Genomic DNA, 24,113 nt, shown 5'->3' with positions numbered 1-24,113 from the left:
GCCCAATACCTGCTTAAAGATGTCCCAATAACCGTACACTTAAAATCGTCAATACTTATGCAAAAATGCCCCAGTAGTTGTGCACTATTGGTACTAATAAATGTGCAAAAATTGATCAATTATGATCCAAAAAACTAAAAAATGAATGATTATTGATACATAAATAAATAAACTTTTAGTTATTTATTTTTTTAATATTTTTAAAATTAGTAATTGAAAAGTTAGATGTACAAAGAATAACATGAACCATAACTAATGCTGTTCCACTAACATCCCCTTCCTCGACACCTCTTTTAAGAATATTTTTATTCACAAATATTCACTTTAATTCGCACTTCATTTTTTAAACAAAACTGAAATGTTTAAACGACGAGAAAGGAATCGAACTCTTCACCTCATCAAGTCCGATTCTAATATAAACTTTTACCCAAGGTTTATGCGTGCTCTCTTTTAGGGTTTAATTTCTGACGTGGTTTACAAGCTATCGAATTCAAGAAGCTGTAGGCCATAAATCCAATTTCAATCTGAAAAAAATACAGAGTAAACGCAGGGTAAAACAAAAAACTCTTTAAAACCAAATATTACATTCATGCCGTTGATGTGAGAACTCAGGTTTGATTTTGAGCTTGGAAGGATTAGGCAGTTTACAGCGAAAAAAAATAGTAATTATGGGGGAAGGTTGTTGTGGTGGCGCGGCTGCTCACCCTGCAGGCTTTAAGAAAGATGAATCGTATCTGACTACAATTGATTCAAAGCGCATCAAAATGTTTGAACTGATCCAGGCCCAGCAGCAACAAGAGCGTCAAAAAATTGGAGGAGAGCCTATCAGGTTAGTCAAAACATAAAATCCCTAAACAACCTTTAACCAAAAACAAAGTTCAATCTGCTTAACGAATGGATCTTCATACATTCGTATTGGACATGAACTTCAGGTTTTTTGAACTTGAAGTGTGAGATTCTATTGTAAATGAGATCGTCAGAATTCTAATTTGTTGCTTTAGCCTACTGGTCCTGTGCATGGGGCTTTAGCAATTTTGTGCTGCAGTGAAAATTTCAGAGCCAAATGCAGATGTAGGGTTCCGTAGAGCACAATATGTTTTTCCTGCTATTGCTTTTTAGAGAGTTGCAGATCAAAAAATGTTACTCATTTTTGAGAAAATGTTTAAAAAAATAGCACCAAGTATATGCTACTTCTACCCTTTGGGAAAAAGATGGTTCAAATGTCTCTGCAGGCATTTTAAATTACTGCTACGTACAAGAAGCGAGTTGCAGGTTAAATTGTTCCTTCTAAAAAATAGCCATTCGGCATTTTCAGGTAAATATTTTGAACTTTGCAGTTTTACAAAAAAATGAATTCTATGAGATCAGCGCCGCAGTTGAAATGGGAGCAGCACAAATAATCATTTAATTGTAACAAAATTCTAATAGTATATACCAATACCAATGCCAACATCATGATTATCTCCCCATGACTGGCTGGACCGTTAACCGAACCATCCCTCAAACTGATTTTACAACTTTTAATCTGGAAACAGTCTTTGCAAAACTACAGCACTGGAGTCATCGCATCATCTTTGAAAGCAAGATACTTGTGCAATTCCACTAAGGATTGGTCACAGTGGATTGTTTGCAGAGTGATTGGGGCCATCGTCCAAGAGCAGATATGCCACAGAGGCCAGGGGTTATTAGAATTTGTTTATGTACCCTGGATCTGGAAATGCTAGAAAGAACTTTACAGATGAATTATGCATGAAGGACACTTGGGAGTGAGTATTGCAAGAGGATGCGTATAGATCACCTGCACAATAAATATTATAGCACAGCACTGTATTTGTACAAAATTCTGTTTCACACTGAGTCTGAGCAGTCTTACTTAAGAGCACTTTTTATATTTTTCTGATAGGATCATAATTACCACATTTAAATGTGAACTGGTATCATGTCTTGAACCTTCTTAAGTCACAAATCTGACTGTCGCTCGCATTTCTTGCTTTGTCTATTTCTTCTTTGAACTTTACAACAACCATGGAAAAAGATTTATTCTTAACTGCATAACTGTCTGCTTTTCTTTGTAGTTATGTAAATGGTATTCAAATTCAGTGTCATTGTCCATATTAATATTTTCAATTTAAGGTATCAACAGTGTGCAAGATTTTTTAGAAATGTCATATGTGGTACCCCAATGGCTGCAGATATGTGTAACTATAAAAATAAAAAATATATGTTACAAACATTCACATATGTTAATGAAATTACGATCTCTGTATTGATCTTGGTACATTCTGCTGAATTCGGCTACAATTTCTGTAAAATACTGGTGTATTGAGATTGGGGGCATGCAAGAGTTGATTTTCTCTTTTAAGCCAACTTCAGTTATATTTGATTGAAATATATTATGTAATTGCATTTCAATCTACAGGTCAAATTTTTCCAAGAATACAGCTAAAAGATGTTGAAGTTAGATATATAGAAATGTATTCTAGCTACTTCATTTTCCAAGCAATATATAAGTCATAAAATGTACCACAGTGCCATTTGATGCTCCTTCCAGTCTCCCATTGTTCTGATCTGGGTCAAATTTTTATTAACATCCCTCGCCAAGGCTTCAAACAACTTCCCTTTTATGTTGCTGGTTGTTGTCCAGGCACATCCAGGTGACTGTCTGGATTAACTATCTCTTAGTCCATGTCTTTGGGCGCAGTTATATTTCTTCATTGCAACTTGGCAGGTGTTAGGGTAGTTAATGTATAAAATTGAATTAATTTCAATCTCCCTTTAGAAAGCTTTCTGTAGCAAACAACTAAAAACAATTGAAGTTAGATACATTCTTTTTTGCATGTTCTACTTTCCGACTATTCAAAGCAATAAGGGAGTCTAACATAGTGATGTTTGATAGTTTCTTTTAGTCTCCTAGATTTCTTATCTGGGTAAAATTCTTAGTAACATCCCTTGCCAAGGCTTCAAACAACTTTCCTTCCACATTGTTGGTGCCTTCCCAGGCATATTCAGTTAACTGTTTGGATAAGCCATGTCTTATTCCATGTCTTTGTGCAAAGTTATAATTCTCCTTCGCAACTTAGCAGGCTGTATCTTTGTATTAAAAATTGTACATTTGGCATGACAGTTACTGTTTTCTGTTTCTGAAGGATATAATTTCCTCATTTTTCCTTTTCAACTATATGTTTATATTTAACATTTACATGATTTTATTAGGATGGATCATTAAGAGTGGGTTTTTGATTTGAGCATATAAGCATATTGATTTCCATTACCGATTCCTTTTCATAGGATCACTCTTCCTGATGGTCAAGTGAAGGAGGGGAAGAAATGGATTACTTCTCCTATGGATATTGCAAAGGAAATCTCAAAAGGCTTGGCTGCTTCTGCTTTGATATCAGAGGTGAGTTGTATAAATTGACAAGTGCCTGTGTTTTTGTTGATTTCTGTCTTATTTGATCATTCAGTCATGTTTGTAAATAAAAAATGGCTTCTGAAAAGCCCACATTTCCTTTGAGTATGTCAATAGTGCTTCTTTATTCCGTTCCTTTTAGGCTTATGTTTAAGAAAGGTCACAGCTTGAGTAGTTACAGTGTTTTAATAATTTTATTGCAGGTATGGAAGTATTTGCATGCCTTTCCGTCTAGCATATCTTTTACAATTGATCTTTATCAATATGCTAAATCTAGTGATTTGGTGGTGAACTTTAGAAACTAATGAAATTAGATATCTTTTTTGGGATTTATTTGTATCTCTGTGGTTGTCTTGATATCTGAATTTGAGGCCTAAATTGTTGACAATTGAAGAGCTGTATTAGTTATCAAAGTTTGAAATCATCTATTTCTGTTTAAATTTGAGTTGCTTTTTCTTAAATTTTCTTTTGATAGGTAAACATAGCCATAGGGGACAATACCCCTTAATATAGATATAAAAAAAGAACTACATTTTCTGGGTGGCTGCTCCAAAGGAGCGCCCTGAACAAAACCTTGTAGGGTGATAGAATTACATATCAATACTATCCACAACTTTAGCTATTGCATTCTATACCTATCTGTTTATTAGATGACCCTTTACATTTCTTCTACTATTTGACATTGATCAAACCTCTGGCTAAATTTTACTTTCTTCGACCCTTCACATTTCTTCTACTATTTGACATTGATCAAACCTCTGGCTAAATTTTACCTTCTTCTCCCAATTTCGAATGTGAACTTCATTGATTGTGAAAGACCAATCCACCCCTTGCATTGGCATTGCTCCGAAAGCCACTTTGAGGAATTTGACTGACTACTTAGCTTAGCCTTTTGTTTCCTTTGCATTTCATACTACCCCACCACCAAGATAATAAATAGGACCCAAGAACTAGTATATGGTGGATTGATGATTGGCCAAATTGTTGCACCTGGGTACAATCTAAGACCAACCACAACATCATCCAATATTTCCTTAAACCCCTTAATCCCTTACCCACCTTGGTCCTATTAGGGCTTCAAGTACAATCTTGATGACATCCTTGGACTCCCCTACCTAGAGGAAAACCACTACAAACATCAAAGAAATATCCATATTAATTTTGTATTGCTGAGTTGTGGAGAGAAAAGTCTCACCCATCATGACCCTTATCACATGGAGAATGATGACTACCTTGGGTCTTAAAGATCTTTCTCAACCTAAAGTTTGATATTTCATCTAGGAAAACAATTTTCCTTTTTTGACTGTGGTATCCATAGCAAATATCTCCAGTTCTTTTAAGAAGTGGGAGGCTGCAAGGCATTTCAATGGACCTTAAAGGAGATTTCTTAATGATTTTTTTTTCGTCAGTAATAATAATATTTTATTAATTTTCAAAGCAAAATAACAGTCGCCATAGTATCATCTATACACCATCAAAAAACAGAATCAAAACTACTCCATTAATGGAGTCCATAGCCAAGTATTCTGCCACCCAAAACCCTAATTACATCTATCCAATATATGCTGCCCTTTACATCCATATGTTGTTTATAACTAGGTAAGAAGGGTTCGGATTGCCTTAAGGCAACATCCGAACCCATATAGGACTGGGTCCTATCCTAAAACGGTAACATGCCCCCAAGACAGGAACAGCCCCATATCTCCACGCCACAGTAAATATGTACCATGCCACAATTAAATCAAATTGGTGCCAAAATGCATTAAGGCCGACTTAGGAGTTATATGGGTTAAGAGCTCATATAAATAAAGATCAAATGCAAACTCAAATCATTTTTCATTCAATTCCTCATGCAATCAGTGAAATAGCTCTGCAACTAAAGTTGCGAAATATAGAAGAGGACTATGCGAATTAGTTCAAGAAGATAGAAGGCATTTGGTATTCCTTGATGCAGACTCGGTGTAATTAGAAGGGACAGATCTGATATGTTAAAAGGGAGCAGATCTGAAGAGTCAAGCTAAGTATTGTATTGATGCAATTAAGATTAAATACATAATCTGACCTGTGGGTCTTTAGTGCTGGGTTTTTCCTCCTTGGAGGTTTTCCCAAGGTATTTGTGTTGGTCTCTTGCTCTCTTGTTTTCATTCTTGCATTTACTTGATTATGGTTTACTTAATGTTAGCAAACAATTAAATGCTACAAAGCTGATTACTGAACTAGGTCACAAATTTAACATGGTATCAGAGCTAAGGTGTTACTAACTTCAGATTTTAGTAAATCATTTGTTGCATATAGTTGTTGTTTGTTTTCAGATTAAAATGTCAGGTTTGAAGGTTGAAGATAGACTTGATGGAGCCCTTGATTTTGCTGCTTGGAAAGTCTGTATTCTATTGATCCTTGAAGAGAATGATCTGCTAAAATTCGCAGAAGAAGAAAGGCTGTCCCCTTCTGAAGATGCTGAAGAATTGAAGCAGTTCAAGAAAGACTCCCTCAAGGCTAGGAAGATCATAATTGAATCTGTCAAGAATCATCTTGTCACTGTCATATCAAAATTTGCGTCTGCCAGGGAAATGATCAAACACTTGGAAGGGATGTATGAAGTCAACAACCTCAGTAGGGCTCTTGCTCTAAGGCAACAACTTCTTCACATGAAAATGAAAGAAGAAGACTCAATCATGGCCTACTTCATGAAGATCAATGAACTAAAGGACAAACTAAGTACTCTTGATTGCCAAATTTTGGATAAAGATCTTGTTATGATTGCATTAAATGGTCTACCTGATGAATGGGAACCATTCATTCGTAGCATTGGTGGAAGAGCTGATCATCCCAACTTTGAGCGTCTTCAATTTGGTTGCATTGAAGAGGAATCTCGAATTGAGGTAAGAGGAAAACTCAAGTACTCTCACAAAGATGATAATCATGTTCTCTTAGCTAAATCTAGGAAAGGTGGACATTGGAAGAAAGAAAAGAGAAGCAAAGATTTTAGATCCTCCTCCTATGATCCAAGGAAGAAGTCAAGAGATTCCTCCCACATTCGTTGCTTCAGATGTGATAAGTATGGTCACTATGCCAGAGATTGTCAAAATAATCCCAAGGAAAGGGAAGTCAATTTAAATGAAGTTGCTGAACAAAATGAGGACTATCTTCTTATCTCTGCTCTATCAAGCAATGTTCCTACAGACAGTGATACTTGGATAATTGACAGTGGTGCCTCCAGACACATCTCAGGTTTTCGTGAGCATCTTTCAGATTTGAGAGAAAAGGATACCAACCTTCACGTGGTAATTGGTGATGATGCTCGATACTTAGTAAAAGTCTCTGGTACTACCTTTTTAAAACTAGATTCTGGTATTTCCTTACAACTTTGTGATATCCTTTTTGTACCTGATATTAAAAGAAATCTTATTTCCATTTCTGCCTTAGAAGATAAGGGTTTGCAAATAGCATTTTCTGAACGGAAAGTATTTGCTTGGTCTAAGAAATCTAATTTCAAAACTGCTCGTGTTATTGGAAATAGATGTGATAGTTTATATAAGCTTGCAACTATTCCAATTCAAGCTCTCATCCATGATGCCCCTGAATCATGTGAGCTATGGCATAGAAGACTTGGACATCTACACTTTCAAGCCCATCCCACTCTCGGTAAAATGGTTAAAGGTATGCCTAAACTGAGTTTATCTCATGATGATGCTTGTAAAGGTTGTGCAATGGGTAAGAATGTAAAGAACCCTTTTCATAAAAGTGATAGTAGGGCTAAAGAAAAGTTAGAGCTCATTCATTCAGATTTATTTGGTCCCATGTCTGTAGCATCTCCTAGCGGCTTCCTTTATTATGTTATCTTCATAGATGATTTCTCTAGGAAAACATGGATTTACTTTCTTAAATCTAAAGAGTCTGAAGAAGTCCTAAACAGATTTAAAGAATTCAAAGCCTTGGTTGAAAACACTACTGGAAATCAAATTAAATGTTTAAGGTCTGACAATGGAGGTGAGTACACCTCAGGTAGTTTTTATGATTTCTGTATTAAGGCAGGAATTAAGAGGGAGTTCTGTATTCCCTACAATCGTCACCAAAATGGAGTTGCTGAAAGAAAGAACAAGACCATTGTTGAAGCTGCAAGAGTCATGATTCATGATCAAGACCTGCAACCCTTTCTATGGGCGGAGGCATCCAAAACATCAGTTTACATTCAGAATAGATTTCCTCATCGAGCTCTAAAGAATGTAACCCCTGAAGAAGCCTCTACAGGAATCAAACTTGACATTAGCCACCTAAGGATATTCGGGAGCCCTGTGTATGTTCATGTGCCTAAGGAAAAACGAACCAAGTTGGATCCCTCTGGAAAGAAAGGCATCTCAGTGGGATACAATGAATCTTCCAAAGCCTTCAGGATCTACATTTCAGGTCAAAGGTATGTTGAGGTAAGTCGAGATGTAACTTTTGAAGAAGATATTGCTTTCAAAAGATCTAAAGGTTCATTATGTGATAATAATGATATGGTGATTGAAAATCAAGATTCAAAAGTTGATGCTAACCCTGAGATACAGAAGGAGTCCACTGACCTCCTGGAATAGGAAGTTCAGGATGACCCAATAGAACCCATGGACTCTACAGATATACCTAAGGATATTGTGGTCTGCAAGAAGAGGCCACTTTGGGTTAGAAACACTATTCAAGATGTTGAAGGATTTGCTCCCAAAGGAACCTTTAGAGAGAGCAAGAGATTCCAAAATCACGCCAACTACATTTCTGTGATGTGTAATATCATTGAGTCTGAACCTCTCAATGTCGAAGAATCTATGTCCCATCATGCTTGGAAATCAGCCATGGATGAAGAGTATGGGTCTATCATCAAGAATGATGTCTGGGACATTGTGCCCAGACCCAAAGGTAAGTCTATTGTTTCTTCGAAATGGTTGTTTAAAATTAAGCATAATGCTGATGGTAGTATTGAAAAATATAAAGCTAGATTTGTAGCCCATGGTTTTTCTCAAAAGGAAGGAATAGATTATGAGGAAACTTTTGCTCCTGTTGCTAGATATACTTCTATTAGATCTATAATAGCTATTGCTGCAGCCAAAGGTTGGGAGCTGCATCAAATGGACGTTAAAACAACCTTCCTCAATGGTGCCATTGAGGAAGAAGTCTATATTGAGCAACCAGAATGTTATGTAATCCATAAAAGAGATTCTCATGTTTGCAGGTTGAAGAAAGCCTTATATGGGCTCAAACAGGCCCCTCGTGCTTGGTATGAAAGAATTGATAAGTACTTAGTAAGCTTAGGATTTCGTAAGAATGATGCTGATGCTAACATTTACTTGAAGATATATAATGATGATATGCTCATTCTGGTTTTGTATGTGGATGATTTATTTCTCATTGGTGAAAATAAATTAATTATAAGATGTAAGAAAGAATTAGCCTCAGAATTTGAAATGAAGGATTTATGTCTAATGCATTACTTCCTAGGGTTAGAAGTATGGCAAAAGCCAAATGAATTTTTTTCTAAGTCAAGGAAAGTACACTATTGATATTCCGAAAAGATTTAGAATGATGGATTGTAAACCCATGTCTACTCCTATGAAATCTAACTTAAAGAAGTTAAGTGTTTCTGCAACTAACTTTGATTTTGCAGATCCATCTGAGTACAACCAGTTGATTGGATCCTTGATGTATCTAGTCAATACTAGACCAGATATCTATTATGCTATGAATGCCCTCAGTCAGTTCATGTGCTTGCCTAAACTTGTTCACTTGCTTGCTGCCAAACACATTCTAAGATACCTATGTGGCACTATTGGTTATGGGTTGAAGTATTCACTTAATACCTCAATCTTCTTGGAAGGCTATTCAGTTTCAGATTGGGCAGGAAGTGTCAAGGACCGGAAAAGTACTTTGGGTATCTTTTTCAATTTGGGCTCTGCAGTAATCTCTTGGGCATGTAGGAAGCAATCTTCGGTAGCATTAAGCACTGCAAAAGCTGAGTACATTGTAGCATCTGTTGCATCTAGAGAAGCAGTGTGGCTTCGCAAACTTCTGGTTGGATTATTTGGTCAATCTAGTGGTCCTACCACCATTCATTGTGATAATCAAAGTTGTATAAAGATGTCAGTAAATCCTGTGTTCCATGATCGGTCCAAACATGTGGAAACGCACTATCACTTCATTCGTGATATGGTGCAAAGAGGCACCATTCAGCTAAAGTATATTAGCACAGATGAACAGGTTGCAAATGTTCTTACCAAACCCTTATCTAGAGTGAAGTTCAAATACTTCAGAGACAGACTTGGTATTGTGAAAAATGAAACCTTGGTTGAGAGGGAGCTTCAATCTCAGTGACTCTATCTGCAGCGTTTTGATCATTCTTTGCTTGTGTGCAAGAATGAAAAGAATAAAAATAAAAAATTAATCTATGCTTGTGTGCTAGATGGAAAATTGTAATTATGTAAAGACCCACTTGTGTATTACACATCCCATGCTTGTGTGCTAGAACCATCCCATGCTTGTGTGCTAGGTGGAAGATATAATTCTATGCTTGTGTGCTAGATCCATTCTATGCTTGTGTGCTAGTCGCTAGATGGAACTCTAAAGGTTCAGATTATGTATTCTCTTCTTCCCTAGTTAAGAGGGAGTGTTGTTTATAACTAGGTAAGAAGGGTTCACATTGCCGTAAGGCAACATCCGAACCCATATAGGACTGGGTCCTATCCTAAAAGGGTAACGTGCCCCCAAGACAGGACCAGCCCCATATCTCCACGCCACAATTAAATCAAATTGGCGCCAAAATGCATTAAGGCCGACTTAAAAGTTATATGGGTTAAGAGCTCATATAAATAAAGATCAAATGCAAACTCAAATAATTTTTCATTCAATTCCTCATGCAATCAGCGAAATAGCTCTGCAACTAAAGTTGTGAAATATAGAAGAGGACTGTGCGAAATATAGAAGAGGACTGTGCAAATTAGTTCAAGAAGATAGAAGGCATTTGGTATTCCTTGATGCAGACTTGGTGTAATTAGAAGGGGTAGATCTGATATGTTAAAAGGGAGCAGATCTGAAGAGTCAAGCTAAGTATTGTATTGATACAATTAAGATTAAATACATAATCTGACCTGTGGGTCTTTAGTGCTGGGTTTTTCCTCCTTGGAAGTTTTCCCAGGGTGTGTTGGTCTCTTGCTCTCTTGTTTTCATTCTTGCATTTACGTGACTATGGTTTACTTAATGTTAGCAAATAATTAAATGCTATAAAGCTGATTACTGAACTAGGTCACAAATTTAACAACATATACATAGTATAATAGTCTAAAACATACATATCAAACTACTTCGAATTTACACAAAAAACAGAATTTGAACAAAATTTACAAAAATCTTTCATCTATCATTTCTTCCTCACTCCTTTAATCGGTCAGCTCGAATCCTTTTTTTGGTTCACCTACTGTCTCTGCCTTCCTTTTTCCCTTTGCTTTTTTTATGTTCCTTCTTCCACAAGAAATGCTTCAGTGAATCCCACCCAATGTATGCCTCTACCCGTCACTCATCTTTGTCGGTCTCCTTTGCCCACTGAATGAACAACATCAGTTGTTGGGGATTCTCCTCATCTGCCACCTTCGTGGGCATAAACCTTGCTCCCGGGATTGCACATTCCAGCACCATTTGCAAACCATACAGCCATTCATTGTCCATGCATTCCTTTAGAAATCACTCTATTTCTTCTTTTCGGTCAACTTTTGGATCCCATGCCACCACCATTGACACAATGTCAATGTTGGTCTTGTATCTATATTCTTTCATCAAAAAGTCCACACCCAACAATATCTCCATGAATTGCACAAAGATATCCTCATCAAATTTGAAGAGAGTTTTAATTCTCTTCTTTGTGATTTTGCCCAAAAATTCGAGTTGTTGCATTGGTGTGAGCAATTTAAAGGTGGTCTCCATGTTTCTCTGCAATCGCCAATCGTCTTCCTTAATGACATCCAAATGCTTCCTCCATAGGCTTTATTTACATCCTTGACAACCCTTGTCAAATCACTCCGCCAAACTCACTCTTTCATTAATGCTATTGAAAATTATGGCGTACACACCATCTGAGAGATCGAGCACAATATCTCGAAAATCCTCCATCACACCATCATTTGGCCCATCATTTAATGTCAATACCCATTTGAATAGTTTGTTAGCCACCTCATTCCCCAATCTCAGCACATGCAAGATTTCAAAATCTTCAAATGTTGCTATTAATTGTTTGACAACTGTTACATGCTTGTTTAAATTCCAAGCATGAATTTCACCCTTTTTAATGGCATTTATTATTATCAAAAAGTCACCTTCGAGTTGTATGTTCAAAATGCCATTTTTTTGGCCATTTTTAGCGCTTGGATTGCCGCCTGTGCCTCCACTTCATTATTTGTTCCCTCTAATAATTTTGAAGTTCCAATTCCTACAATATTACCCTCCCAATCTTGTGCCACATATCCGGCACCTGAAGGTCTTGTATTGCCCTTTGATGCCCCATCAAAGTTAATTTTATAGTATCCTTCCCTCGGTTTGGACCACTCCACTAACTTCTCCTTGCAAGAGTCCGGATTAACCCGATCAGGCCCATTATTAGGCTGGTTACTTAATGATTTTAGCAATGAGAAATTGTGTACTCTCCATTACTCCTATTTCTACACATTGTTTTGATGTGATCTAAACGTAGCCTCAACTCAAAGTCAATGAATTCCTATTGTTACATTGTGGGAAGTTAAATGGTATATTTGGCTCCATCTTCCTTTATGTGTGTGGATAGTTGTCAATTATACACTCATTCATTTCAATTGCCATGTTTGTCAATGCACTTGTGTCACTGTTTGCTTCTCTATTGATTTGGCTTAAAATATATGCCTATAAATCTTCAATTAGGTGTCAACACTGATTAAGAATATTGATTTTCTAGTTTGGTAAGGATTTCCTATGGATGGCCTTGATTATAATCAAATATTCTCCCTATACGAATATTTGATTTATATATAATAGTTTGTATGTTTGAAGTTCAAGGAGAATGGACTGGGTTTTCACCTCATCATTAGTTCCTTTCTTGAGTTTTTTTGCTGCTGACTCAGTTAGCTTGCCATTATGGTCTTTGATTATATATTTTATCCTTGAGCAACCTGAGTTACCTCTTGAAGCCTTAACAAAGTTTAGCTTGTACCAACCTTTGGGAGGGGGGATCCATTTGACACATAATCTTGGGTTTGGGATTTGATTAACGCTGGCCACCTCATGAACACAGGGGGACCAATAGACCTTTCCATTCCTTCAAGATTTTATTATTCAAAGAAGTGAATGAGTTGCTTTTTAAAATCTGGTTTTTGGTTGCATTGTTTATTGTTTCCTCAATTGCAATTTCTAATTTTGTGAGTAAATAACTTATCAACTTTTTTCTCTTGAGAGGTTTTTCTATTCCTTTCTTTCCAAAGTTTCCAAACAACCATCAAGGTGCAAATAATCCATATGTTGGATAAGACAACGTTCTTGTAGAAAATTGACTAGGCAATGAATAGGAATAAGATTTTTTGTGGTAAATGGCTGACCCATTTTAGCTTATTTTCTATACACTTCAATAATTTTCAACAAAATTGCAAGTTGGCAACATGTGGTTTGTACCCACTTCTTGTAAGTACAAAATTGCAAGTTGGCAACAAGTGGTCCACTAAGTCCTCTTATTGTTCACACATGATACATTTTGAGGGCCCTTCGAAACCTAGCTTGTGAAGTCTTTTTGCCGTAATAATTCTTTTATGTAAAATTGTCCAGGCAAATTACCTAGCTTTGGGCAAACAATTTTTGTTCCAACATGAATGAGTTGGCCAATCCTTCTTTTTTATTGCAGCTTCTTCTAACGCTTATGTTCCCTATTTTGGCCCCACACTATTTGATGCTATCTTTTCCATTGGAAATAAAAATCTTACTACCCTCAAGCTTATTCTCAATAAAGTCTCTTATTTTTGTTGAGTTTAGGCCCTACAACTTTTCAAATACCATTCCCTTTAGCCATCCTCAGTAGTCGTAGTCATATAATCTCTCACATATTGCTCCCAAACAAATTCAAAACTTTCTCTTGCTTCCATTAAGTTTGGGAACTCTTTGAAGGCTAGATACTCACTCCTTGAGTTGATATCCCACATGATATGATTGATAATCGATTATTTGCTTGTCAAAAGAAAGTTTCAAATGGCTAATCCTCTGAGTCGACTCTAGTGTTAAAATTCTATCTGGGTCATTTGAGTGTAAATACTTGTGTGGTAAAATTCTTGCCCATTTGAGATGGGGTTTGGAGTAGATGCCTCCCACAAGTTTGGCTTCTAATTTAGTGTTGAGGATTGGCCTCCTTCTCAAGCCAACACCCTGACCATTTTCGGTCTCCATATTGTGTCCCAAGCAATCAATGGGATCATTATTTTTCTTTAGAGGAACACTTCTAGAAGAAATTCCCTAGTTTTTGATTAATAGCCTCTATTGTTTTGTTGGACAGTTTTTAGGCATAACAAGAATTATATTGGAATTACTAAAATAACTACTTTCAATATTAATACTTTGCTCATTGAGGACAACCATTTCCCCTTCCAAGCTAACCTCTGATTATTGCAGCTAGAAAGAAGGGGTTCCTGTTATCACAAAAGCTTGCACCCTTGCTGAGCTATCAACTCAGCAACCTTGTGAAACATGGAAACAACCCCAAAGTGTTGGACCTTGCGCAAGGGGGTTGAATCTCTGGAGAAGGCTGACTTACTTCTCAATCCAAGTGCAGGTGTTGAACCAACTCAACACTCCAAATCTTACTTCTAAACCTATCCTGACAGCTTGCAGAGGAAAAGGGAGGAGAGAAATGCTAAAAATGAAAGGAGGTGATTCACCAAGATAAGAGATGTTTCTCTCCCCACTCGAAATGCTACAAAGAATCAACTGAAATACCTAGGATATGCACAAACTTCAGTTGCATGAATGACCTCAACGCACGTATGGAGGTTAGAACTTGCTGAATGTCAAGAGGGGAGAAGGTTTCCCACAAGTCACACACAGAAACAGGTTAACACAACATATATGTGAAAGAAAGCCACAAACATACACTTACAATGAAGGTAAGAATACATTCACAACATACATAAGTTGAAGCAAGACAAGAATGATGATTTCAATTCATTATAAGGCCAATGGCCAAACTTACAGTTGCAAAAATGCAAGATAAATACAAGTCTTCAAGAGAAGTGAGAGAGCATAAGAATAGCTAAAGCCAGTAGGGAGAGAACCTTTTACAGTGAGGCATAACAACCTTATATAGAAAACTGGTCGCAAGAGTTGTTGGAGCATTAAAAGCCTTGAGTGTTGATCACGCCATCTAGAAGTGTTGCAAGGCGGAAGCAAGTTGGGAAGACTTTGGAAACACAGGTTGGGAAGACTTAGGCTTGGGATTTCGGGATTGAGGACTAAGGAATTTCAAAACCTTGGGGTTCCAGAGTTTCGGGGAAGAGAAGAGGAGGCTAAGGAAAAGAACTTCGGAACCTCGGGGTTCCGGAGTCCTGGGGAAGAGAAGAGGAGACTAAGGAAAGGAACTTCGGAACCTCGAGGTTCCGGGGAAGAGAAGAGGAGACTAAGGAAAGGAACTTCGGAACCTTGGGGTTCCAGAGTTAGGTTCCAGAGTTCCGGGAAAGAGAAGAGGAGACTTAGGAACTTGGGAACTTGGGAGTTCCGGCAAGACAACACTTCATACTTCATGATTCAATTGCTTCCTCTTTGATCAAACTGGGGCAGCGCTGGTCCATGGAACATATCTCTGGTCGGTTCTCATTGATGGAACAATGTTGTCATAAAATGACAACATTTTTGGCAACCTCTGCGGGACGCTTGCTTGTTAAGCATGTAAATCAGTAGCCTGTGTAATCCATTGGGCATTGAGTCATAACTGCAAGAAAGAAGAAAACTCTCTCCTCTGTAACCTGCAACGGATCAAGATCAGCCATTCTGAAGGGGAACAACCTGTGCTCGTGCACTTCTTGGAAAACAAGAAACCTAACTAATATTTACATTGTTATAATAAGAGGCAACTGATGCTTTTGCCTCTGTTCAAAGAGGAACCTTTTGAAGGAGCTGATCCTCCTCATACCATTGTTACATTCACCATCTAGCTGCAATGGTTGAAATCCCTTGTATGCATGCATTAGATCACACATACTACTCATGTGGTGAAAGAACACTTCGCCATTCACCTTGCCATCACAGGGAAGCCATAGAAAATAGTCATTTGAGACATTTGAGGATGTATGAAGCATACACATAGTAGCAAGGGGGGAGTTTCTAAAGGAGTCGGGTAGCATCAAAAGAACTACTCCTTGCAAAAGAGAAGGCATTCTTGTTATACAAGGGGGCATCATTTTTCCCACAATAGCCGACCTCCTCTTGGCGTGAGTTGAAACCAAAGGAAAAGGCCTCGAACTCACATGGTGATGAAAAGTATACCATATCTCTGTCTTGGCCTGCACAAGGGGGCTCTTCAAACACATAAAATTGGAAACTTTGAAGCTCGGGTATACTGTCAAGTTGAGCAACCAAAAGACTGTCGGCATGACCAACATGTTGTTGCTCAACGTCATCAAACTTGGTATGTTGGTCCCAAGTGAAACATTCAAGCTCAGGCACATCATCCCTAATGCCAAAAGAAACATCTTCACCTTGAATGAAGACTTCATATTCAACATCATCACTTTTTGTCATGTCCCCTCCTTGGCCATTATATATATAACTTAAATCAATATGATAATTATCAATAATAAAATTATTTGAAAACTATTATTTTCAAATTAATATTCATTGATATTTATTATTAATGTGATGAACCTTATAGTATATTTTTATCTTATAATATTACATCTTAATGTTTTATATCATAAACATAATTTTTATATATTAAATTTAATTCATAAACAATCTATGTCATGATCCTCTATATAAGGGTCGCAGCCCCTACATAAGTGAGGAAGGACAGCGATTAAAAAATATGAAGAGGTGCATATTCATTATGAATTGTTTACTATACTAATTCAATAGTGGCCAGCGAACACTTAAAGCAGAGATTAATTAATATTAAGACACGATAAAAAAATGATACGATTTGTTGGAAAATAAACTATGGCAGCCTCCGTTAAGACAAGAGATTAAACTTGGTGAAGACCATATAGAAGGTGCGATCATTACCAAGTGCTGCAACTATCCCGATAAAATAATAATAAAACACATGATCATCCAAGAGGTGTGAGATTAGTAAAACAATATCAATTCAAATGTTAATTAATAAAAGACAGATTTGTTAGTAAAGATTACCTTCGTAAAGAAAGGATGTGCCCCCTCGGTGGTATCTATCCAAAGGTATATGACATTCAGAAAATATATATGTAAAAAGAAAATGGTAATGGAGAAGGGGAAGAAAACAGATATTATCTGAAAAACATCGATCAGATCAGATTAGAACTGTTATTAATTACAGGTAGTGATATCCTTGCTCTCGGTGGTATGCATAGGGGATATGCTTAATATATGAATGTCATATGCCTGTATAGACAGCGGAATCATTAGAGGCATAACTCTATGCGATTTGTACACAGATATATATTTTTCCAAATATTCAAATTAATAAATATTATTAACCGATTAAATGTGTTTATACTTTAACTAATATTAGTAATGAAAGAATGCATCCATTCCCTAGTCATCTTTGGAAAAGACGCCATGCTTCCAAGGGGGTCGCGTGGTTCCAGGAGGTATAAACCCCGCACACCAAGGGAAGCATGGGAGAAGGAGGTGACAAGGAGAAAAGCTCAAGGAGAATCTGCAAACAGGTAACATTACTCAGCCATAATTTAAATCTAGTTTCATTACATTGCTTAAACCACCCACGAGATAGCCTGTGAATGTATCAGGCTGGCACGATGTGGAGGGAGAGTCGCTGGTTCTTCCCAGCGATGAAGAACCAACACCTAGTCGTATGGCGCACCCTCTCCCCATCGCTAGCAGTTGGTGCATTCCCAGGCCAATCCGTTTGGGTATCGCAGAGCATCCATGGTTTATCGTTTATTAAAAGTATGCAAATTATATTCAATGGGATTTTCTGTAAATCACCTTAAAATCAATGGGAATGAATATAATCAGAGTAATTGTATAAATTAATTGTTAGTCAATCTCAAATTTGGACCTATAAATAAATATTCTTGCTACATAAATTACTCAAACCTAAAATGTGCCAGAAGATATCCTCCCTGTCAAATATACAATTTGTAATATCAGGTTCAATTATAAATCGTAAGGATGTACTCTAGTAATTGATTGAAAAGATAAACATAATTCACAGACAATAGTATGAATTAAGGAAAGAATGATAATCAATGATAGTCATGTTTCTGGAATCAAGCGAGAGATAATTAACCAACTCTCCAATTAACAGGATGAATAAATAATTACCAAGTAACACATATTCTGAATTCATTTAATCTTTGTTCCTTGTAGACATTTGTTTTCTTCCTGCTATTTTTCTGTTTGTTAAAACCCATTTGGAATAAGGGGTCCAAGCCAAGGGTATGCTGGTCCCATCTTTAGGTAACCCTATGAGTCCTAAGAGACAGGATGGGTTTGGATGGGTAGCCCAGCCAACCTGGAGCGTCCCTCAGTGTCGTGAATGGGCCCATTTGCATGTAACGGTTGTGTTACTAATTTACTATTATTGCTGATATATATATAATGTTGCAGGGAATCCTTGATCCGATTTATTGCCCTAGACAAATCTTTGGAGTAACGAAGTTCAGGAAGGCAAGGCAAGTACAACAAGGTACATTACAATGAAGCCTGATAATGTTATTATGCAGAATTTAATAATACTATTAATATAGACTGCAATACGATGACAGTCATATTTAATTTCATTACTGTGGCAGACCAGATCTGATGCATGTTAGATCTGTCTGCTTTTACAACCACAATAGGTAGAAGTGGTGTGAATAATTTATATAGTAGGTAACTACCAAATATATAGGTAATATAATTATATATATATTCAAATTAGAATAAGGATAATAGATTTATATATGATAATGATGTTATCAAGATTTATATTGGCTTGATATATATATATATATATATATATATATGCTTGATTATATTTTCTTAGATTATTTATATATGCGTGTCTTATCTCGTAGTCAATCAAAGGAATGAATGGAGGAAGTATGTTAGGGAATTGCAGTTTACCGGTTTTCCCAAGCTAAGTAGGCCACCCTGAGGGATGGAATTGTCATAGTGGGACGTTCTTGCCTCTTGTGGGCCAAGAGGTGAGTTGTCATAGTGGGATGCTGCGTGCTCTTGGACTTAGTTGGGTTGAGCAGTTTACAGGCACCCTCTCAAGGCTTTCCTACCAAACTAAAGTATGACTGGTTATAGGTAGAAAGCCATGTTTATCATTCTTTGTAATATATGTGCTATTAATCCATGTATTTATTTGTGAATTTGCAGGTTTATTGAATGACTAGATTAAGTCACTCATAATTAGAAAAAAATGATAAACTATATTATGGAATTACTAATTTAGGACGAAATTTATGTAATCCCTAGTTGGGGACATTACACTTTCAGGGATAGGGGAGAACCAACATACATCATAATCACATGTTTTGATAACCAACTCATCGGCACAAATCTCAAGTTTATGAGACACCTCACAAGAAGATCTAAAATTTTCAGATTGTCTCTTTGTTTTTGTTTCCTCCTCCTGGCAACAGAATGCAACAATCTTAGGTTCATGGCACGATCCATCCACCATGCAATCTGCAGCAAAACCATTATCCCTTGTGCCCTCCTCAATATTAGCTTGCTGCTCCAGAGCTACCACTGGGGTAGGTGTAGACATATCCTTCTCCTCATGATCAATAAAGAAAGGAAGATTGTCAAATGAGAGGACAATGTTCTCCTTTTTACCTTCACACTCCTCTTGTTCAATGACCTGCAGCTGTAACTGATTATTCTCAATATCCTCCTGCAACATCACCGATTCTTCCTCCTTTAGAGCATATGAAGACTCACTAATGGCTGATTGAACCCCTTCCTCATGATGAGGATGGGAACCATCTGTCCTCCATACAACAGGTCCGCCCTTGAAAAGGGAGATAGCATCAGGAAAGGGCCTAGGTGTTGGGGCATTTTGCAAAAGGCACTGAGGAGAAGGTTCTTGTATAACAACAACTGGAGCTCCCTTGAAACTTGGAATTTTAAAATTAGGGGGGTTAATTGAAGGCTTGGGAGGTCTCCCCTGCCTGAAGCTTGGGATTTCAAACTTAGGAACCCTAGGAACAGAAACCTCCTCCTGTATGAGCCGCATCTCTATGGCTGCTAGTTGCTAATTTCTTTCTTCCTAGCAGAGGCAAGCTGCCTTGCAAGGAACTACTCATGTTGTCTTTGGGCTCCCCTCTGTTGTTGTTGAAGCAGAGCCCGATAAGCAAGCTGACCCTACTGCAAATTCCACTCTTGTTGCCTCTTGAACTCCTCCGATTGCTTGGTGAAATCAAGCAACACACTTTTGAGTTCTGCAATTTGCATTTTTTCATCATCTTGGGGCTGGTTGGGCTGCCAAGAAGGTTGAGCAGGGGTGGGTGGGTGGCAAGCATTAGGAACGTACTCACCTGTTGCTGAAGTGAAGTTGTTTGGGTTGAAACTAGGAGCAGTCCTAGTTCGATCCTGTTGGTAAGGAGGGGAAAAATAGCTGACATTCTCATAGAATGGGGGTGAATAGAAGTTACACCCATAATATGAACTCAGTTTAAAGAATTTGAAAGAGATGGAGCTTTTTTTAACAAAATGCTTAAAAGAGCAGACGAACCCTCTCAACCAAGACTGATAACATACCGCAGATCCACCAAATGATTGCAGAGTCGCCAGGTGCTTGAAAGATGTTGCCTCCAAAGGCTTGATGAATTGAAGAACACACCGAATCTTTAGTTGGCTTGGGCTTAGGACTGCATGACCAATAGATTTCCTCCTAGAGTCGCCAGGTGTGTGAAATGTTGCCTCCAAGGCTGAATACACCGAAGAACATACCAAGTCTTCAGCTTGATGAAGCATGAGTCCCACCGGGCGTGCCAAAAACTGTTATCACAAAAGCTTGCACCCTTGATGAGCTATCAACTTAGCAACCTTGTGAAACATTGAAACAACCCCGAAGTGTGGGACCTTGCGCAAGGGGGTTGAATCTTTGGAGAAGACCGACTTCCTTCTCAATCCAAGTGTAGGTGTTGAACCAACTCAACACTCCAAATCTTACTTCTAAACCTATCCTAATAGCTTGCAGAGGAAAAGGGAGGAGAGAAATGCTAAAAATGAAAGGAGGTGATGCACCAAGGTAAGAGATAATTCTCTCCCCACCCGAAATGGCACAAAGAATCAATTGAAATACCCAGGATATGCACAAACTTTAGTTGCATGAATGACCTCAACGCACGTATGGAGGTTAGAACTTGCTGAATGTCAAGAGGGGAGAAGCTTTCCCACAAGTCACACCGAGAAACAAGTTAACACAACATATATGTGAAAGAAAGCCACAAACATATACTTATAATTAAGGTAAGAACACATACACAACATTCATAAGTTGAAGTAAGGCAAGAATGATGATTTCAATTCGTTATAAGGCCAATGGCCAAACCTACAGTTGCTGAAATGCAAGATAAATACAAGTCTTTAAGAGAAGTGAAAGAGCATAGAATAGCTCAAACTAGCAAGATAGCTCAAACCAGCAGGGAGAGAACCTTTTACAATGAGGCATAACAACCATTATATAGAAAATGGGTCGCAAGAGTTGTTGGAGCATTAAAAGCCTTGAGTGTTGATCATGCCATCTAGAAGTGTTGCAAGTTGGAAGGAATTTGGGAAGACTTAAAAAACACAGGTTACCGAAGTTGGGAAGACTTAGGCTTGGGATTTCGGGATTGAGGACTAAGGAACTTCGGAACCTCGGGGTTCCAGAGTTCTGGGGAAGAGAAGAGGAGGCTAAGGAAAGGAACTTCGGAACCTCGGGGTTCTGGGGAAGAGAAGAGGAGACTAAGGAAAGGAACTTCAGAATCTCGGGGTTCCGGAGTTCCAAGGAAGAGAAGAGGAGATTTAGGAACTTGGGAACTTGGGCAGCGCTGGTCCATGGAACATATCTCTGGTTGCTTCTCAGTGATGGACCAAGGGTGTTATAAAATGACAACAATTACCATAGAGAATATTTAATTGAGCTTGCAAACAAGCTACATCCAAATATTTGCTTGGGAGTGGATTTTGAAAACAAGCATACTAGAAATCTCTTTTTGCTTTCTTAGATCTTTATTGAAGAAGAAAATCTTTGATTTCTCTAGTTGTTATATTGCTTGGAGGCACACTAGTAGTAGTCCAATGCGTGTTTGATAACTTCTACCTCTTGCATGCTAGAAACATAGAAGAGGAGTTTGTCATCAGCAAGTTACTATTGTGTTATTATTCTCCCTTTAGCTTTTCATCTTGTATGCACCTCCCCAAGGCTCCACCCATATAACACATAGGATGGAGAGAGTGAATCACCTTTCATGAGGCCCCTTGAAAAAGCAAAGGAATCCTTGTGGGCTGGCATTGATCAACATTGAGAATCTAGGGGTACAAATGTAGCTTTGGATCTTGTTAAGCCATTCTTCATAGAACCCAAAGTTCTCCCTCACTCTGATGAAAAATTGCTAGTCGATTTGGTCATAGATCTTCCGTATGTTTAGCTTTACCAACATTCTGTCCGTTTTGCTGAATTTGATGGTGTGGATCATTTCGTGTGCAGTAATGATTCCATCTATAATTGACCTGCCTAGAGGAAAGCCACTTTGTTCTTAAGAGATAATGTCTAGTAGAATGCTCTTGAGTATGTTTACTATTGCCTTGTATATAATTCTGTAGACTGTATTTGTTAGAACATAATGTTATTCTTAGAACATTTATACTGTTTTAATATAAGATCTTAAAACATTATATATTATATGCTTTATTAAGCATATCCCATTTAAAATATTTATAGTCTAATAACTTTTAGATAATTAACTTTTTATGAATGGTGGTTGTTGAATTGGTGTGACTAATACCCCTTTAGCTATTTTTTCAGTCTTATGTTCAAGGAGGTTCTATCTCATTTGAGAGTGTAGAGTTTGAAGATTTATAGTGAATTATAGCACTATGCACAAAAGGTATTATTGGCAGTGTAGAAGTATGTAGAGGGGTGTCCTCTTGTTTAGTCTATTTATTTAATAGACTATTTTTGTAAATGTTTTAATTAAATAATGCTTATGGGTTTTTTATCTGAAAGGGTTTTCCATATGGTATATCTTGTAATCTGTAAAATCTATACTTGTATGATTCTGATTTTATTTATTTTACTTTTAGTTATTTTTAACAGTATTGCAAAGGGATATAGGCATAAGGCCATCCATTTTTCCAGTTCTATTCTTTTCAGGGAATAATGTGATAAAAGTGTTACTCATATTTTTCAACATTGTTGATTTTTTTCTTGATTCTTTTGCTGCAGCCAGGAGGTCTTTTCCTAGTAAACCCCAATAGTTCTGAAAAAAGCTTGTAGGAAATCCTTTTAGACTAGGAGATTGCCAACTTAACTTCTTCAGTGTAGGGGTTTTTCAGAAAATCATTTTGCTCTTGATAAAGTTGAAGAGGGATTTTCCTAAGAATCTCTTTTGTGCCTATTCATTTTTGTTGTCTTCTTTGTTTGACAGCTCTTTGAAATGGTTAATAGCCAAAGCACTTATTTCCTTCTCGACCTCAACTAATTATCCCTCACTATTTTTGATGCTAGTTATCTTATTTTGACTTCTCTTGATTTTGGTTGAATTGTGAAAGAACTCTGTATTCTTTTCCCCCTCTTTGAGCCAACATTCCTTAGATTTATGTCTCTAATAAATATCTTCTCTTATCAAGAGTTTTCATATTGACTTTTTTATTTTTTTTCTTCTAGAATGTATTTTGATCCATCCTATTTTTTGTAATTAGTTCATTAAGAATGGCAGTTTTGCCTCCACTTTTGTTTTCTTTTAAAAATTATTCTTTAAGTGTGAACTGTTCATGAAAGGAAATACAAGAGCAAGAAAATGAAAAAGAAATCCAAGTAAGTATGTTGATTGAAGTAATGTTATCAAAGTAGAGAGCAACTTAAGAGCAATCACCCAAAACTTGAAGAGGAGACATAAGAGCTTTTGAAAGGGCAAAAGCAAAGACAAACCCCTTATGTATTATTAATGAAGGCAAAACCTAAAGAGAAAAAGAGAGAGAGAGGTAAGGATATCAAAAGTGAAGAATAAGAGGAGAAGCATCTCTTAAATAGAGATGAGGAGAGGAGTTACAAAGTAACTACCATTTCTATGAATGCCACTATTCACAATATGTGTGCAATGTGTCAATCCTCATAAAGAGGAAATCTAATATTCTTTAATAAAGGAAAATAAAAGAAATGACTTGTCCTCACACATGTACAAGAGGACAAATTACATGTAGGGATTCCAAAGGAATATCCAAAACTAAATACAAATGAAGAAGCCTAAGCCAAGTAAAGATCAAATATTCTAACACATACCTTAAATTGGTCTTTAATGTGGCATAACTTTTCAAACAAATGAAA

The 24,113-nt window shown here is 37.2% G+C and overlaps 1 protein-coding gene across 2 annotated transcripts in view; it reads left to right on the top strand.

Moving 5' to 3' along the window:
• The first annotated feature begins 391 nt into the window (after window positions 1-391).
• The window catches only part of LOC131029612 (threonine--tRNA ligase, mitochondrial 1), a 174,094-nt gene continuing 150,372 nt past the window's right edge, over window positions 392-24,113 (top strand). For both annotated transcript variants that reach the window (XM_057960168.2, XM_057960167.2), the window contains exons 1-2: window positions 392-829; window positions 3,289-3,400. In XM_057960168.2, the coding sequence (XP_057816151.2) occupies window positions 669-829; window positions 3,289-3,400 (273 nt within the window). In that variant the 5' untranslated portion in view covers window positions 392-668. The remainder of the gene's footprint in view (window positions 830-3,288; window positions 3,401-24,113) is intronic.

Source organism: Cryptomeria japonica, chromosome 3 (genome assembly GCF_030272615.1).
Source record: "Cryptomeria japonica chromosome 3, Sugi_1.0, whole genome shotgun sequence".
NCBI classification, from domain to species: domain Eukaryota; kingdom Viridiplantae; phylum Streptophyta; class Pinopsida; order Cupressales; family Cupressaceae; genus Cryptomeria; species Cryptomeria japonica.
The sequence above is the reverse complement of the archived record's forward strand: the minus strand, read 5'-3'. Positions and strand labels throughout refer to the sequence as shown.